Genomic DNA, 18,972 nt, shown 5'->3' on the forward strand with positions numbered 1-18,972 from the left:
TCTATCGACACAGAAGATCAAAATAGCAATAAAACATTTTAAAACACCTGTATTTGAACGTTTGTAAGAGTACCGTATTCTTAAATCTGTCCTATTTCTCCAAATTCTCGGCGAAATTAGCTAATTTTCTTCGCTCGCAGTGGGACGACCGGTCATTCCTCTTGCATAACAATTGGCATCGTTGTAAAGCGGAGCATCTCTAGTTTATAAATATGATCAAAATATTGTCGATGAATTGATTTTGAACAGATACAATCGAGTTTTAAAACCCTCCAAAAATATAAATAAACTCCGCCTGTTGCCATGCTGTCCACACAACTCCTTTGCTGATTGGCCCGGACACCGCGGAAAAGACATTATCGATAAATATTTGGTTTTGGCAATGTTTTGGGTACCTACATGCGATTCACTCTGATAAGTGGCAGAAAAAAAAATTAATTCTGATTGTATAGATTGCCGTTGAGTGTTAATCGAAACCACGTGGCTGATGATGTAAATTAATCGACAATGCGGGGTTGTGTCATTGAGTAATACTATTACTAATCAACTGTCACAGGTCAATGATAAAGACGTCGACAACTCATTATTTACTCTGAATAATTAATCCAAGTGGTGATTGTTTGATATCTCATATCATCTTTAAAAAAATAATCTATAGGCCTTAAATGGAAATAAACAAAATGGCCAATAATGTTCTTTTCGAAGAGAATTTTATTGATAGCTGAATTCCGTTTAACGTCGCTTCTTCATACGGCATGCAAAGTAAGGAATGCATTTGGGATATTATTGTTTAAAATTCTCTTATCACAATGGGTCGAAAAAATGAGAACGACCAACGAGCCGAAATGCGACGATTCTCGAGTCTGCCATTGAGTATCCTCTGAATAATGTTGATATTTACATCAAAGCCAAAATGCACGAAAGTGAACGTAAACATTGACTATAAAATTAACATTTCTATAGGGACTCATATTTTGATAACGTCATGGAACCTGAAAATAATGATAGACCTATCGTACACGCAAAATCTTATTTTAATTCACGTTTTAAATGAACACGCGTACAGCTGTTGCGGCTTCTTTGATGATTATCCAATCAACAATCTTAATCTCCTGACCACTAGCTGGCACTAAGGTGCTAATTAATTGATGAGATTAACTGAGTTAATTTCACTAAAGTTATATTATACACAACAGACTACTAATGTATAGATTGTTTTTCAGTTAACACTATCATGTGAATATTATGCCGTATGTGTTGTGGATGTTTCATACGAAAGGAGTGCATTTATTAAGATTTTCGTCGTCAGCACCCTTGAAATCCTAAATAAAAAACATATTAAACGACAAAATATAGCAAATAAATTGCAGAAATAATCAGATCAAATTTTTACTACGATTTTCGTCTTCAGCAGCCCTGAAAACCCATGGAAAGATATATTCAACGACAAAACAGCAGATAAATGGCCTTGTTGCTATGGGATTTTGTTTTGGAACGTACCAAATCTTTAACTTGCTTTTTCTCAAAACTTACTTTTGTGAGTTGGGAAGCTTCTAATGGACACAGCTCAGTCAATTTTTGCCCAATTCAAACAAACTATACATCAAATTGTAGGTAATGAGTTTGAGAATGTGAAAATAACAATAACTCAATTTTCAAAATTCCTCATTGTGACTCAGTATGCTGTGGGGGGTCACATATATTGTTTTATGGCTTATTTTTTAATCTCATCTATTTTAAAGGTGTATGGTAGTGATGAATATGTTGGAACCAGCAATATTAATATGAACAAATTGACCTTTGATCTCACGTTATTTAAATCCCTTCAGTATATAGAGGTAAGTAAAAATTAAAAGAAACATATGCCAGTGAACAGGGCTCGAAATTCGTTTTTTTGATCCAAGGCCAACTTTGGCCTATGATAGGCCAAAGTGCAACCGTGATCCAAGACCAAAAATTGAAAATCCAAGGCCACGTACGCAATGTTTTGAATCGACTTGTGCTCATTTTATTTTGGTTCCTCCACATACATAGGCCTATCAACGGTATTTCGTCATTCAGAACCAAGGCTACATTATTTAAAGATAAAGAACAATTTATAAGTAATATGAGACAGTTTATTATTAATTAGACGAACAAAAAACATCTATCGCAACATCGTATGGATTTGACTTTAAAACACGTAATCCAGTCTTCATTACGACCGTGAAAATAAGATTGTTTTGATACTACCAATCAACATTTCAATGCCGATTATCGGCCACAAATCTGCGGCCAAATTCTAAAATTCACTGACGGCAGTGTCGAGCCCTGCCAGTGAATATGTTTTTTCTTGTATTTGACATAATATGTAGTATCATGGCTAAGGTATTAATGAGCGTGTGGGGGTCCCTAACAGAATGTTTTTCTCTCATTATTTTCAGATTATTAATTGCAGTCCAACAGCTATGAAAGGATTAGAGACAGTTAAACAGACATTGCAATCTATTTATGTTCATAACACACTGACGGACATAAGGGTAGGTCCAATATTATAGAAAGTTTATACAATCAAATATCAATTAAGATCTTTATATGTCTAAATTAATATCAGGAATGACCATATATTTGCATTGATGAGAAAGATATGTGTTCGTTAATTTCAGGAGATATTGTTACCAGATGCTCGTCATTGGAAAGCAGAAGATGGTACATTAGTTGTATCATACTGGGATGGTCTGGAAGTAGTTGATATGGCTCATAATTCCATAACACAAATTGATGACTGTATTGTAAGTTTGTTGTTTACAATCACTCTGTACCAAAACATTGTACATTAGGTAATCATTGAAATATCGGATATCCAAGGAGTTGAAGGGCAAGGGAGGTAATCAGTCTTAACCTGTATCCTTGAGACTAGGATAGTAGTTATATCACGCTTTAAGTACAATCCTTGTGGATAAAATACATTATGTCAGACATGCATTAAAAAAAGACCAAAATAGCTATATAATATTTGATCTTGCCTGATGTGTAGATTAATAAGAGATTCTGTTGTTATTTCCTGTGCATGACTAGGATACAGGTTTCTAATAATCTTTTCTCGTCAGAATCAACCAATTTTGTTTACTATAATTTATCTGAGACTTCTCTTTTAATACTTCTCATGTTCACAATGCCTGTTCCAAATATCTACATCTGTACTAAGTCTTCTTAACTAGTACACATGTATATATTTATCCAAAATAAGAAAAAGTATATGATAACTTCATTATGAAACCATCTTAGAAACTAATAGGTAGGCCCTAAAACCAATGGTCTTCATTTTCCTCCTACCTACACCTATAATTATTTTAATACCTTTTCTTCCTGAACCTTAATTCAAGAAATAAGGGAAAGGGAAAAAGCACAAAAATATAGCTTAGAAAAAAACAGTATAAGATAAGAAAGCATCCAGGAAAAAACAGTATAAGATAAGAAAGCATCCAGGAAAAAGAGTAAATTTTGAAAGAATATATACCCCTAAACTAGTAGTATTATGTGATTCACCAAAGTTGATACTTACAAAGTACAGGGTAAAATAAATTTGAAAGCATTGTTCTCTGGACATGTTTATGTTCTGATATACTTCTTCAGCTAAAAGATACATTAAATTTTTTAAATATTATTTCAGCAAATGATGCCACATGTTGAGAAATTGGATTTAAGTCATAATCAAATTACCGACCTGAAATATTTACAGTTGTTGAGTCAGCTGACATATCTTGATCTTTCCTATAATCAAATATCGAATCTTGTATCTCTCCACACTAAACTAGGCAACCTAAAGACTTTGAAATTGGCTGGAAATAAACTGAAAGATTTAACAGGTGAGGTTCTTCATTCTATGTTGAAATTTTCTGGAAATAAACTGAAAAATTTACCAGGTGAAATTTTTCCTGTACAAATAATGTTAATTTGTATTTGGACAGCAAACTGAAAGGATTAATATACATTACCTTATTTGAAGCAAAATAACCACACATTTTAAATAGAGCGTAACAGACCCCCCAAAACATTTTCTATTTTTTCTGAATCATGAACACCGTACAACAACTTGCTATCCACAGAAATCACAGTTATTCAATAATTTCAGAAGCAGAGCAACCTGACAGTGAGTGAGATATGCAATATATAAGGAAGGCTTGTTAATGATAACTGCATGTATTCAGTTCAGTGTATGCTCATGATTCAGTTGTCAACCCTCCATATGTGCATGTAGATATGTCATTTAATTGTGACTTAAAAGATTCCAAGTGCTTTGAGTTCTTTATTGATAAGGGGGGTTGGATGGCCAAGTGGTTAGCGCATAAGGTCTGTCATTGAGTCAACTGGCGTGGTTTTGATTCCCTGGTTGTACCTGACAAGGAGTAGGGTCGTCTGTCCAACATCATGGGCTTTCTCTGGGTTCCCCGGTTTCCTCCCACTGCTAAAAGACCCCTGCGCACAAGCGAATTATTGAATTAAAATAAAACCATATGTTAGTCCAGAAATGACCTAGTTTGTGTTGAGTGGAGTTAAACCCCATCTCACTCTCTTCAATAAACAAGGAAGAGTTTTCCATAGGGTTATACCTTGTAGGAGAAATATCTGTTAGTGGGTACAGTTTTATTCTTCTTGAACTGAAAAATAAACTAATTCCATATCTTCTATTTTCAGCTTTTTCTAAATTGTTTTCATTGGAAGTCTTAGATGTTAGTCACAACGAAATCTCATTGGTTAGTCTCAGTTTTTTTAAGTTGAAAAATTGTAAAATTTCTGTCTTGTACAAAGATCCCAAAAATTATATTTTCTAAAGTTATTTGGAAATAGTTTTACATTATGAACTATGAGCAATAATAACTTTAATTGGCTAAAAACGAAATTTCAGGCCTGAATTTAGTACTCAGCCAATGAAAAATCAGTATTCTATTTAAGTTTAAGTTTTCAGAAATAGATCCGTGGATCTCAATAATTACACATAGTGCAACTAAAGTGAAATACCTCATAGTCAGTTGCATTTGTTAGAGATGAAAAAAAAAACCCCAAATGAAATGAGGTTTAACGAATGGGTTTCATTGATTTACATGTTATTTTTTATCAATCAGATCAATGATGTCCGACCTGCAAGTGGTCTACCATGTTTGGAGAGTTTGTTATTAATGGGAAATGCTGTTACCATGGTATTAGATTACAGAACTAAAGTTTTAGAACTCTTTGCTGATCGGGTGATGGAGGTAATTTTGTAACTATTATTTGCCAAAATATCAAATTTCTCATGGCTTAAACATACATTATGCAAGAGCTGAATCTACCTATTGCAGGTCTTTCTTTAGGCCTGAAATGTTATCTAAATTATTAATAAGACATTAATTAACTTATTCAGACGTTAATCAACTTTTGATGCCATCGCTAGTCTGTGATATTTAGCGGATTGGAATACATTTTTTTTTTAAATAATTGAATGTAACTTTAATAATGATGATCGAGGCTAGCCTAAAATTTAAAAGCTAATATCTCAGTTCAGAGTTGGGCAATTTGACTGAAATTTTCAGCATACATGTATTCTATTTACGTTATCTATTTTTTAACTATTATAGCGAGAACTGTCAACTCTTTATCTAATCTCCCATAATGCCCCTTTAATTAATGCTAAAAAATTTCTCACATTGATTATTTAACATTTAATTAAGAAAAAAAATCAAAATACCAATGCTGGATAAACTAAGGCCCATCATGTTTCTTCCCTACTAATAAAAGATGGCGGCACCTTATTACTCTCGAAAAGCATAGATCGATGAAACTACAATTCATCATAACTTTGTATATATTGAATGGAACCATTTTTGGGATATTTCTATAGAGATTAAACTTTCACAATATTGTATGATGCAACGGATTGCTAGATCTCTAAATGACACAGAGAGTCTTGAACTTTTTAAATTAAATTACATGTTTTGTCAGCTCCTTGTACCAAAGAAAAATGAAACTTGTTATCTATCATTTGAATTCTCAAATGAGAAGGGGTATGGGGTGTTCTACTAAACAGAGTAAACAAATTTCGAAAGACTTTGTAAATAGTCTGGCTTGCTAGCCTGGAGTTCGGGTGTTCGATCTCTGCATCGGCCGAGAAAGTTCATGTGGTTTCCCCTTGTCAGTGGTGCAGGACGGTGGGCCTGACAAGTACAGCTGTCTAGTCGTTCAGATGGGACAAAAAAACAAGGTCCCATGTATACATTGGCGTGCACGTTAAGGATCCCTTGGCAGTTGGAATTCGATATAAGAGTAGGCCCTAGTGTTACTACCCGGGCAAAATTTCACTCATAGCACAATGTATGGCATATGCCTGTCTTCATTAGCCCAGTCAGAGCAAAACAGTAGGACGTTAAACCCCATTTCATTTCATTTGTAAATAGTATCCTTGGGGCAATGACTACCAATGGGAAGTGGTATCAGTGATTCCAATAAGAGCTGTGCTTTTCGGCAGAATTTACTCGGACCAGTTAAAGAAAGAATCCCCAAAGGCCAGACATCTGAACTTGGTTTTATTCTCTCTAAAAGTATATTACAAGTACAACAATTTGTTTTATATTCAGGTGAGTTTAGACAATGAAAAAGCCAATCAAAAAGAACAAGATACAGTTGCTGTTTTACAAGCCTTACAAAAAGCTAAAGATACAAGGGAAAGGGCAAAACAAATATCTAACAGAAAGGTGAGAAATATTTGGTATTTTTACTTATTATAGAGCATGAAACACACAACTAATGCTTTTCGGCAAATATGGATTATCGGTTGAATATGTACTTCTTGTTTGACCTTTTCTTTAAGACATTTTAGCATTCTTGGTAGAATTTATTTCACGGTTTTTGCATGTTTAATTAATTACCAATAATAATCAGGTGAAAAGGCTATATGTTTATTGAATCTTAAACTTGTAGAATTTACTGTCTTTTCGCTAACTAATTCATGCATAAGCTTATTGCTCATAGACATGGCATAATTTGAAGGAAGCTTTGAGCATGTGGTTTACATATCCTCAACTTATACATTATCAATGTCCAATATAGGGCTAGGTTAAGGAGGAGAGTCAAGGCAAAAGGCCCAGTTTCTTATATTTATGACTTTGGAACCTATTTTTTGCTCCACATAGCAGTATTTTGGAAAATAAATGATTCACCCAAGCATTTATATTTCAACTTGCGTTACACAATTAAAATTGACCAGTTGATTACCTATTTTCTTGAATACTAACATGCTAAGAGATCTTAAAATACATAATTGATTGGAAAACAAATCCAAACTACCAGGAAAGATATAATTGTTACAAAAAGCATCAGAGGCTTGAAGGAAAACTGTTTATAAACAATTTTCAAATATTAACAAAGCCAATTAAGAATGTCGGACTCAGTGGTTGACACTCCGTGATTATTAACTTATTTTAATATTTTGTGAATTATTTGGCAATTTATATCTGTATTTTGATTTTTCCTTGTCTTTACAAGTTTCATGTGTTTAGAATTTAGATGAAAATAAGGTTAGCGGGTTGAACAGTCACCACACTTGTACTTCATGGAAACTTATGTGTATTCTTTATATACCAACATTTTAAGAGAAATGTTATATTTTTAAAGAATTAAGGTTTCCGGTATTAAGAACTATATCAGGCAAATGTATATTCTTGTTTACAAGATCCCTGCTATGTGGAGCAAAATTTAGTTTCCTAGGCTACGAATAACACAAATTGTGTTTTATCTTTAATATTCCCTTAAATATAATCTCATGGAACAAAAACTAGTTTCCTAGGTTACAAATAACACAAATTGTTTTTTTTATCTTTATTCTTCCCTTAAATATAATCTCATTTCAGATTTTTGTAAATCTTTTTATCTTTATCTTATTTTTCTTTAAGAGCGGTGAATTGAGTGATGTAGCATCTAGTTGTACCCCACCCAAACTAACAGGTGACCCAGCCAATTTATCGAGATCTGCCCCACCCACCAGCTCTACCCATCCTCTACATAACCCCACCCATTTCTCAGGTAATCAAGTATGTATCCTCATGAATTACATTTCATATTTTAAACCTTTTGTTAAAGTAGGTTTAGAGGTTCTTGTTTTCTCTAGATTGGCAATAATAAAGTCTTGGCTTAATTATATTGCTTGCACGACATGAAAGCTTTATTTCATAGTCTTTATTCAGTTTAGATCTTTTGCCTAATAATGTAAACAGTCAATGCTTTTCTTACCAATCCCATTACCATGCTTACATCAAAGGATGCAGATTAGGAATCTATAGCTGGAGATAGTTTAGATAATAAATATTATTAAATTTATAGTAAAACAATTATTATTGTTCGATTTATATAGCGCTTCATTACACGTGAAGTGTTTCTAAGCGCATATCACAAACATATACTTCAAACACACAGAAACAATCAAAATCAGGAGAACATAATTAAACACAATTAAACACAGCTGCCTGTTAGGCGCTATTATTCAAAGGTTTATATCCAACAAATCAACCGGCTAAACTCTATATTGAACTCAGTCGAGGTTTTACCTGATGAACACCTACACCAAGTAGAGTTCAAAAATAAAACACGAAGTTTAAAAGAATCAACTTCATTAACAAAAATTAAACAATCAAAAACTAAACAGATAAACCAAATTCAAACGAAACAAATAAAACAAAGAAAATGAAAAGAGCAGTTCATTACCATTCTACATTAACAAAATAAAGAAAAACAACTTGTGAAATTCGTTTTATATCCTGAAGCAATAAGAGTTGTCATATTTTTAGCCAAAGACATTTGGCAGAATATTTGTAAGTAGAATATTCAAGGAGAGTCTAAATCCTGTTAATTCTGTTAATTCTTTCGCTTATATCAAATCAAGTTTATGGACTTGACTATAGTTTGACCAATCTGATCAGATTTATTGATGAAGGTGTGATTGTTCCAAAGAAACATTCGACTGTGCAGATATGTGTAGTCTTGTAACTGCAGCATAATTGTCTCAAATTCGATTATAATGAATAGTATGTAAAATGGTGTCAAATGTGTAAAGTGTCAAAGGTCATACATAGATTCGTGTATGTCTTAGGATTGGTTGAGAGAATAATTCATGCATCATGTGTTTGAAATACGCTAAATAGGTTTTTAACTCGTGGATTGAGATAACAATTCCCATAATTCATCATATAACCAAATACCATATAAACAAATGATGATATTTCTTCCAATCTTATATTTGTTGTAGTCGATGAAGAGACAATTTAGGCTAATGTGATCGAGACCAACTTTACATTACGTTGGCTGTTTACCCAAAGATTGCTTAACACTTGACATCTGTTTGAGATATTTACTTATGTCAGTGACAGAATCTGGATGTCATGCGTTGTTCCTAAACTATTGGACTTGCCCCTTAAATTACTTCCTTTCACATTTACATAATTGCTGATTTATTTAAATTCAACTATCATCCTGTATTATTCTTTACTGCTGTTCTAAATTTAGGTCAATCATTAGCACTGGAGAAGGAAAGCACACAATCACAGGATGTAACTGGCAAAACCTTACAACCAATAACAAAATTAGATCAACTAGCAATAGGCATTGATAACGCATCCAACCAAGATACATTATTGTCTGTCAAATCAAACCAGGTAATTTTAATTCCTTTTTTTGATTGAAGAAGCACACAACTATCATTTTAACTTTTAGGTCACAAGCTATTGGCTCTATACATTTTTGCATGGCTGTATCATAGACTGCATTCTTATTGGATGTACCAAGGAGTAGGGTTGCACACCTAACCTTGTTGGTTTCCTATAGGTTCTCCAGTTTCCTCCCGCAATTCTTTTCAAGTGATGGTTAGTTAAAGTTTACATCAGTTTCTATCGATTTCCTTGTGACTACCAACTTTATATGTCTTAACCGATTATGTTTTACATACCTGTATATACATGATTTGACTGATTGTGCCTTTATTCAAATAGGCATATTGGGTTATCACAAATACCATAACAAAGTGAAAGATATAATTGGTGTTTGAAAGTTATATTTCATTTGTTATAGGAAAATAAAATAAATAGACATGATAGATTATCAGAAATTACAATGTCACGAAGTGAAAGAAATGTGCTGTTACCAAACATTGACTCAGTGAAAAAGAAAAGGTACATTAATTGCCATGTTTTAATAATGGTTTGAACTAAAAATAAGTTTTGATAAGTTGAACAACTGTAATGCTAGGTTACATTTTGAGTTTTTAAATTTAAAGACTAAAAATCAGTTATGTAGTCTTCTACAGTATTGTCAAAGTGGAAAATTTTAAAAATATTTTTTTAATTATTAATTCTAAATATTTCTATTACAGAAAAAGAATGTCCCTTGTTAATACAGCAGATTTACCTAGCTTGAATAATACCGATTTCATTGATTGGTTGTCACAGCAACTCCTCACTCCAGAAGAGCTAGAAACAAGGGAGAGAAGTGACAGTGATAAAATATTAGATATTCTATGGTGTAAGGTGATACAGTTTTCCAAGCCTGATGTATTACAGTCCTGTTGTTGTGTGCTTACTAGAAATAAACTTTTTATCGAAACTTTAGCTTGCGTGGAATCTAGTTTTGATGATGTTCCGGATATCAAACCAGTTTATGTTTTGCCAACATGTAATATTAAACAACTTATTATAGGATTATCCCATAGTTATTTACGATTTGAAGAAGCGTTTGTGAAACACATGGGTACTTTTACACTTATTGGATTGGACAATAAAATGGTGAAATCTTTTTTGGAAGTGTTCAAGGCCAATTGTTACCCATCAAAAAGTTCTCCCGACATTTTAGATTTATCCCAAGATTCAGACATTGCCCAGTTAATATTTGCTCGTGAAGAGGCAGCTGGCCTTTCATCTGATAGAATTGTTTTATCAGTCTGTGTGATACAGAAAACAACCTCAAAAAACTGTTTGTTATTCTTGTCTGAGTGTCGTGTTTATTTACTGCCAGTGTCTTCTTGTCAGTGGCCGTGGCCAACTTTTGACTCAGGAAATTATCAATCTCCAAGACTGGAAGTGCTACAAGAGTTTGACATCATGGCAAGAATCAGTGATATAAGAATGTACCAAGACTCAGAGCCAAAGTTGAAATCCTCGAAGACCAATCTGGTTAGATTTTCAGCATTTGGTTTATCAATGATGTTTCATGAAGCACTATCACAAAACTTGGATATTCTTTTCCCTTCCATGGCTACCAGAGACTTTTTCTTAGAACGCTTGACGAATTTACGTGCAGAATTTGCTCATCGCCTGTCACCTACATTCCGTGAAGAACCCGAAGGAAGCAATGATCCGATATCATGTCCTGATAAAAAACACACCTCTCATAAATCTGGGAATGTGTATTCACTACCCTCTAGTTTTGATTTGAATAAATATTATGTTCAGGATATACTACCTCATGTTGTTGAAGAAACCAAGAAAAATATTCCAGATATTAAGCTAGAAATACCTTCAACTGTTGATGAAGGCTCTCCCTGTAGATCCGAAACTGATTCAGATCACAGTGATTCCCGTAATGGCGATAGTTTTGGTCTTTTGTCTGCTTGCTCAGCTTCCCCCATTAACTACCTAACTCGATCTTTAGAGGACCGTCTTAAGCAAACTCTCAGAAACTATAATCTTTGTAAAAACATACCAACAAAACTGAAACCATTTGCCTTGATGGATGGTAAAGATTTAGCTGCCTTCTTTCATGCTAACATTGCAAAATTTGAAAAAGGTGAGGAACTTCGAAGAGTATTCTGGACAACAGTTGTGACTTACAGTGATCCAAAAGAAGAAATTGTTTCTTTGGTTCTTATTAGTACTAGTGCTCTGTACGTGCTGGCTGATAAAGGTTCTGCAGGTGGTGGAACGTCCAGGCCTCCCTGGATGAATCATAACAGACATAAATCGGATTCAGCTTTTGCATGGAAGAGTTCAGGCAGCAGTGACAAGAGTGCTTCCAGAAAGCGTGGCTTCATCAAACCATTATTTATTATTAAGTTTCTTGAGTTGCAGCAAGTTAATGTTGGATTGTTTGATCAGTGTATCCGATTGACAGGACAGGATGAGAATTCAGTTTTTACACTCGTTACAAGAGATGGAATATTAACAGAGATCCTACTGGAAGAGTTTAAATCCATGTTATCGTTAATGGTTACTTCACCTGTTGCAGATAAATCAGACAATGATCTGGAGCAAGATTTCTACAAAGCTTTTGCACGTAGGACCAAATCAACTGTGGAAGGGCTGGAGTATATTCATCCTAGTCAGGTCAGGTTCTGTTATCCTGGAGAAGACTCCATTGAAGATATTCTATACTTAATTCGAGATCAACTCAGTAAAGTTCCACGAGCAATTCCCAAATCTGGTTCTGGGAAAGATCAAGTTTTATGGATGTACATGCTGGCCTACATAACATGTGATGATGTTGAACAAGATATCTTGGATAAAGGGATTCCCAGAACCCTCATCCTAACAAACACCCATATCTGTCTGGCAACAGAGGACATTGTCACCTACCCATTACCAGATTTTGTTCGTGGACTACCAGAAACACCAAGGCAGGAAATCATCGAAATACGAAAAATTATTAACCTGAAACGAGTCGTTTTGTCCAAATGTATACCTCAATTGGTGCAGCTTGTATTTGCTGATGAAAGAGAAGAAATTGTAGTGGACGTGAACATGGATCATTTTAGTTTCGCAAAGGAGACAAAAAACCGAGAACCACTTCCAGAATTTCGACTGACACTTCTAGTTCAAAGTAGCAACGAAAAGAACAAATTTTTACAACTACTTCAGAAGAATTGGAAGGAAGTATTACCTGAACATGAAGTTGGTCGTATATTAGACATCCAAACCAATCTGTGATAGACTATTTAATAATTTAGAGACTCATTTCCCGAAGTGTAATAGACAAAGTGTAATTAAAAATCATGAACAGAGTTAAATAGTGAAATTTTCGATTTATGTGCACACAAGTCTTATGTGTGCCTTGTGAAACAGGACCCTTGATTGTGAAATTTCAAATTATGATACATGTAAATAACATATACATTTGTACCTTAACAGCTTAAAGATATATTCCTTGGAAAAGTTTCTTAGCACAATTTTTGCATTTAAATGACTGACAAATGACATTGGGATTATCAAATGGAACTATTCTTGTTACACTTTATGCCTATTTTGCCTGTTCATATCTTCTGATGAGTATCATTATTTGGGTACAATTGATCTTTAATGCTGGACATATGTTAGAAAATTTACAGTTACTGCTAGTAGTATATATTTTAATTTGTTATAGATATTAATCCAACAGAACTATCTTGTTTATTCTTAATATAGTATTTATTATGTATATATATCTGTAATGATCTGTAATGTGATTATGAAAGAGGAGATTGTTTAGTGCTACTTATATATGTAATGGAATTCGGTGATCTCTTTAATTTGTTATACAGTTTATGCTTGTAGAAAATAAATTATGTAAGAATTGCACAAGTATGTCTGATTATGTATTTGCAAATTAATATATTCATTCCTTTATCTATCTTGATTGAATAATAATATTTGAATATAGTATCTCAAAAAGGATGGTGACATCTTTTTTATAAACATTCTGCCAAAGGTTGTTTTTTTTTTTTTACAAATCTTTATAAATTAGTATTTGGGCTATATGTACATTGGCAGTCCCCCTGCACTTACTAGTATAATACAATTGTATTCTAGCTAGTTACATATTAAGACATCATATTACCTCATGCACTGATCATTATTGGTTGTTATTTTGAGTATCTTGTTTTCGTATGAGCACACAACTACTTGTTCTTTGTTGAAGATAAGAATTTTGTATAGAATACTGTGATCTTTCTTTATGTCTGTTAGATTTTTGTATCTCATAGCCCTTAAGGAATTAGGATTCACAATGTACTAAATTATTATTATGATACCTTCCCAGGTATGATGTTATTCTGTATATTGTGACCTCAATTCAAATTTTGAAATATAAAAATTGCAGACAATAATTCTCTTAACGCCCTGTATAAGACAACACATGACTGATCTCCACTTCAAGTTATGATAATGACAAGATAATGGCTAAGTTTGATATGATGTTACTTTCACTGCAGCTTTCACTGGGGTGCACAGGCATGGATTATTTGAGTGGGGGAGGGGGTATCCTGACACCTCATCCAGATTTTCTTTTTTCCACCCCAGGGTGCATGCATTATCTTAAATGGCTGATCTGGATTAGGATTATTAGATTGTGAAATGAAAAATTAACATATCCTTGTTCAATATTGTGCATGGGTATAATGGTTTTAATTGATTGGATGCCTATATAAATTTAGTATTATGGAGTCTCAGACTCAAGTTTAGGTCCAAACCAATCATTCACTACTCAAAGTAGATCATTCAAATGGCAAGATTCCTTTTTGTAAAGTAAAGTACTGTATCAGTGCTTTTATTTATAATATTTCATAAAATATAGAGCATGTGATATAATCATCTGTATCTATGTACTTACAAACTCATGAACTATAATCTTGACACTATGCCTTTAGAAACAAATAAAAATGTTTATTTCTGACACATGACCGTATTTATTCTATTTATGCAGATGTTTATTATGAAAATTATAATAATTCTAAACACTCTGTCTGTTCTGTTAATTCATATGACATGACAGGAAATAAGATTGATTAGTCTGTGAAATAGTTTGTGGGCCAAGAATCACCTTTGTCAGACCCAGATGGAAATGCATTGGAGAGCCTCATTAGTGGAAAACATCATCCATAATTGGTCTTGAGTCAACCAGGTGTGGGTTTTGTCATTTTTTGGTGCAGGAGGTGCTTAAAATTGGAAGCATTTTATTAACAGGCATTGCCCGAATTTTTTGCAGAGATTCCCTAGGCTCCTCCACTTATGAGACCCCTACCAATCCCTCGTCTGCACAACTTAAAGTAGCTAAGTCTCTAACTCAATATCATCCAAAATCTTCGACATTGAAAACACGATTTATTTGTCGGTTTAAATCAACATTGATATCCAATATTTAAAGACAAAATAAACATTTTACAATTGGTACACAAATCGTGTACCATAATGCGTTTCAGCGCTCTGGAGAGCATGTCCAATAAATACTATCAGCGTAGACTGGAATAACCAGGCGCTAGAGATTGAAATTCGATTGAGAATACTGGCGTATTTCGCCGAACCTAACTCAATTTATATACATTCATATTACATTATTGTATGCGTTGCGACCCATTTGTGTCAATTTCTTGGTCCCAAATATTAGCGACTTGGCTCCTTGAAGGAAGATGACAGTTTGTTTTAAACACAGTTGAGCATAATAGGAGATACTACAGTGCGTGTTACAAAGGCTTATCACAGTGTCAAAAATATTATACACCTTGGCCTGCCAATAGTTAAATATGGCGTTATTTACAGGTCTAAAGATTTGGGGGATAAAACAATTACCACAAGTATCATGAATTTCATTGGGTCAATATAAGTATAAATTAACCATTTGATTGAATAATGGTTACAGAATTTTCTCTGAAAAAAAAACAAAAAACGACCGATGCGATTTATCTGTTAATATTCTCCACAAATTTTTGTTATGTTATAAATAAAACAGACTAGTCCTAGAGACTTTTTGTTTTTATATATTTAAAAGGCATAACCCGATTGAGATTCGGATGAAAAATTCTTCCCGTATTTTGAAAAGAAATAACTTTTTGAATAAATATGATTAGCAAATAAATAAATCTAAGCGGGGGTTAATATCAGGGAGACATTTACTTAAGTAGGCTACGCCAGGACCTCCTATTCCTATCAGTGAACAGGAGTGATATAGGACGAATGGTTATGTGTGTACTCAATCTGTTTCACAGAGAATTACGAGTCTCGTATAATATCTCTGTCATAGATGACTGCCTTAACACGTGCTGTCACAGCACGCGGTGTGAATCATTGGCTGAATGGCGCGTGCATTGTTTACATAAGACATAACTGCTTCGGAGAGAATGCTGCATTTTAGTCATTTTAATACCCATTTACACTAAAAATCGGAAATAATTTTTAACTACAAATACGTCAAACGCCTTTATTTATTTTTCCAATATATACAAAAAATGTTTTAGAATTTAATTTGTCGCAGAAAAAGAATTAATATTTCTAGCTCATTAAGCCGCATCAATGTCATCCTTATCGGTGATTGTCGCGGCCAAGCAAATATTCACTGCGGATCAGTGTGGTGTGTACTGTGTAGCAATACTCATGCGCCACAGCTACTAATGCCCCTGAAATGGAAAGTTGATTTTTTTGAAACAATAACTCTGATTTTCCATATCTTATCTTTCGTTTTCAATTCAACGTTCCAATTTCGCTTTTTTGACCTGAAAGGGAGCGTGCATTTCCAAAGCAAGTCCAAGGTAAGGGTAATCTTTGCCCTGATATCATCCCCAAATAATCCCCACCTGCAGGCCCCTGCGTCTATTTAAATTTTAATCTTGCACTAGCATTATAACAACGTTCAAATTTCCCGCCAAAATAAAGGTTTCAGGGGCGTTTCATATTTGTTAAGTCCCTTATAAATTAAAGTTAAACCGTTATTTTGGGAAAATACATTGTTCATACAGTAATTGTATTATTTTTTTCGGTACAGAATTAGTATCGGTAAAACTAAATGCATACAGTACTAGTAAAAAAACCAAAAAAAACATGCGCCGCCCGGGAATCGAACCCGGGTCGCAAGAATGGGAATCTTGCATGATACCACTACACCAGCGGCGCTATCGAACACCTGTCGTTAAAATATGTAACATATTCAATATCGCATTGCACACCAAACTAGCCCAAAAATCGATTTAGCAAAAGTATTTGTCAGAAGTGGGATTCGAACCCACGCCTACATTCGTAGACCAGAATCCTCATGTCACCACTGAAGGTGAAGGTATCAACCTTGAGTCTGGCGCCTTAGACCGCTCGGCCATCCTGACATGAATAATGAAGAAAAACCAAAAACTAAGACCAAACAATTAATCAATATAAAATTGTAGAAGGACAATAAATAATTAATTGAATTCGGAGAAGGGAAATTTATAAGCATATTTTGAAATCTAGGTTAGCAATTTTCATTTACAGTGTACAGTAAAGTAACCCGAAAAACTTGGTTCATCTTGGTCTATGACTTATATGTGAAGAACGTATTACTATTTGATAATACCTTTCCATTTCTTATTGTGGGTCTACGTATTGTCATCCACGATTGTAGGCCTATTGCATTTCGTATTTCTTTGCCAAGGTATATGGCCAACCAAGGGTAACCTACATTTATTTATTTTATTGTCGCGATATGGATAATACGTCATTGGATCATAGAGAACTGTACTATGATTGGTTAATAGTGTAAATTTCCCAAAACGATAATTAAAAATATAACATGAAACGAAATATAGTAATGTTAATAAAAAACTTATAAATTCTGGAACAGATTATTTCTAAGTAGTTATTTAATCATCATACATAAAAAAAACCTTACAAAATGTGTTTATCTTTGTTAGCATTAGTTTTTGAATCCCGACGTTTCGTTTCAATCACTTTCTAACGATACTCCATTTTATTCCATCATGGCGGGAGTTGTTGATCGCACGCGATCGCTAAAAGAAATACTTGTGGATAGTTTATCTGCCATTTTATCGCCTGATCATGGTACTAGAACTGACGGCGAGAACCAGATTAAAGCACTGGAAGTTACTGAAGGTAACACCATAACAGTACACCATGATAAACCTACAGTGCTAATTAATCCTGAGTTGCAATTGAGTCATTGACTGAGGGCAGTGAGGCACTGTGATTGTCAGTCACTGAGGATCCAATTCCAACATCCCAACTTGTTGAACTGTCAATGTACCCAGTGGCAGGATTATCCCGGTAGCACGATTTACATAAAACAGCCATTATTTCAACTCTTATCATAAAATTAAAGCGATTTTTGTTTATAATTTTTACCAGGGTTTTTTATACCAAAAATGTTTGATTTTAATTTGTAGCAAACGATTACGTTACATACGTGTAATACACGAGTTATGTTCTTTGGTGACATCATCCAGGGGAATATGACACAAAAACGCTACAATTTTAAATTAAAAATGACAATTTGGCATAAATATTAATATAAATTATTGTTATTTGAGTTGAAGTAATGCCGTGGATGTGAGTAACCTGCCTATTGACTCCTTGTCAAAAGTTTTTTAGTTTTGGGGAAACAAAATTGGAACCTTTAATTTTAAAAGAATTTAATTGTTATTGGGCTAGGCAAAGCAATAAATGACTGACGATTCCCAATTTTTCAAAGATTCAAAATTGCAGTGTGTCTGAAATATGGAAGCAGTCGGAAGCTAGCTGTGAATCAAAGAAATGAAAACTAACTTAGATTTTCCATGTTAAGTTGCCCAAACGTCCCCAAATTCCTTTTTTCATGTACAAGTGCTTGGATAACTTTCTCAGAAGCTTAATAATACATTGATTTATAAAGATTTCAGACAAGATAAATACTGGTAGTCTATACAGTCACATTTTGTGGTTTATTTTATACTTAAACCACTTTTCTATGGCATCCTATGAAATCTGGACCTTCACTTTTAATGAGAATAGAGAATTGATGTAATAAAAGATCTAATTTTAATTAGATTGGCAGATAGAGTTGAAAAATTTACTAACACGTAACAATATTTATTTTCAGAATTTGGAGTACATTTAGCAGAAGTAACAATAGAAACAAATGGACCATTAGCAGTCAGACAGCTAGCATCAGTTTTATTAAAACAGTATGTGGAAGCACATTGGTCACAACACTCTGATAAATTCCGACCACCAGTTACTGGCGATATGGTCAGTATTTATAACATGTTGC

General features: G+C 33.8%; 2 protein-coding genes and 2 non-coding genes across 6 annotated transcripts in view; 2 read left to right on the forward strand and 2 right to left on the reverse strand.

Annotated features, from left to right (window-relative positions):
* Positions 1 to 14,642, forward strand: part of LOC126828139 (nischarin) — a 32,831-nt gene extending 18,189 nt beyond the window's left edge. The window contains exons 7-17 of one of the 3 annotated variants that reach the window (XM_050557730.1): positions 1,743 to 1,838; positions 2,424 to 2,519; positions 2,646 to 2,771; positions 3,653 to 3,848; positions 4,678 to 4,736; positions 5,106 to 5,234; positions 6,594 to 6,710; positions 7,908 to 8,037; positions 9,514 to 9,662; positions 10,075 to 10,175; positions 10,376 to 14,642. In XM_050557730.1, coding sequence (XP_050413687.1) covers positions 1,743 to 1,838; positions 2,424 to 2,519; positions 2,646 to 2,771; positions 3,653 to 3,848; positions 4,678 to 4,736; positions 5,106 to 5,234; positions 6,594 to 6,710; positions 7,908 to 8,037; positions 9,514 to 9,662; positions 10,075 to 10,175; positions 10,376 to 12,920 — 3,744 coding nt within the window. In that variant the 3' untranslated portion in view covers positions 12,921 to 14,642. Of the gene's footprint in view, positions 1 to 1,742; positions 1,839 to 2,423; positions 2,520 to 2,645; positions 2,772 to 3,652; positions 3,849 to 4,677; positions 4,737 to 5,105; positions 5,235 to 6,593; positions 6,711 to 7,907; positions 8,046 to 9,513; positions 9,667 to 10,074; positions 10,176 to 10,375 lie in introns of those variants that run through there. The other 2 variants (XM_050557731.2, XM_056102377.1) reach the window with 2 other exon arrangements.
* A 2,137-nt stretch (positions 14,643 to 16,779) lies between these two features.
* Positions 16,780 to 16,850, reverse strand: Trnag-ccc (transfer RNA glycine (anticodon CCC)). The gene has a single exon. It is a non-coding gene; the product is annotated as a tRNA-Gly (tRNA).
* Positions 16,851 to 16,938: 88 nt separating this feature from the next.
* On the reverse strand, positions 16,939 to 17,056 carry Trnal-caa (transfer RNA leucine (anticodon CAA)). Its single transcript has 2 exons — positions 17,019 to 17,056; positions 16,939 to 16,984 (listed from the first exon to the last, which is right to left on the reverse strand). It is a non-coding gene; the product is annotated as a tRNA-Leu (tRNA).
* A 630-nt stretch (positions 17,057 to 17,686) lies between these two features.
* LOC126828141 (importin-9) overlaps positions 17,687 to 18,972 on the forward strand; it is a 30,810-nt gene continuing 29,524 nt past the window's right edge. The window contains exons 1-2 of the mRNA XM_050557733.1: positions 17,687 to 17,819; positions 18,802 to 18,950. Of these exons, the coding sequence (XP_050413690.1) occupies positions 17,687 to 17,819; positions 18,802 to 18,950 (282 nt within the window). The remainder of the gene's footprint in view (positions 17,820 to 18,801; positions 18,951 to 18,972) is intronic.

This window comes from Patella vulgata, chromosome 7 (genome assembly GCF_932274485.2).
Source record: "Patella vulgata chromosome 7, xgPatVulg1.2, whole genome shotgun sequence".
Classification (NCBI taxonomy): domain Eukaryota; kingdom Metazoa; phylum Mollusca; class Gastropoda; family Patellidae; genus Patella; species Patella vulgata.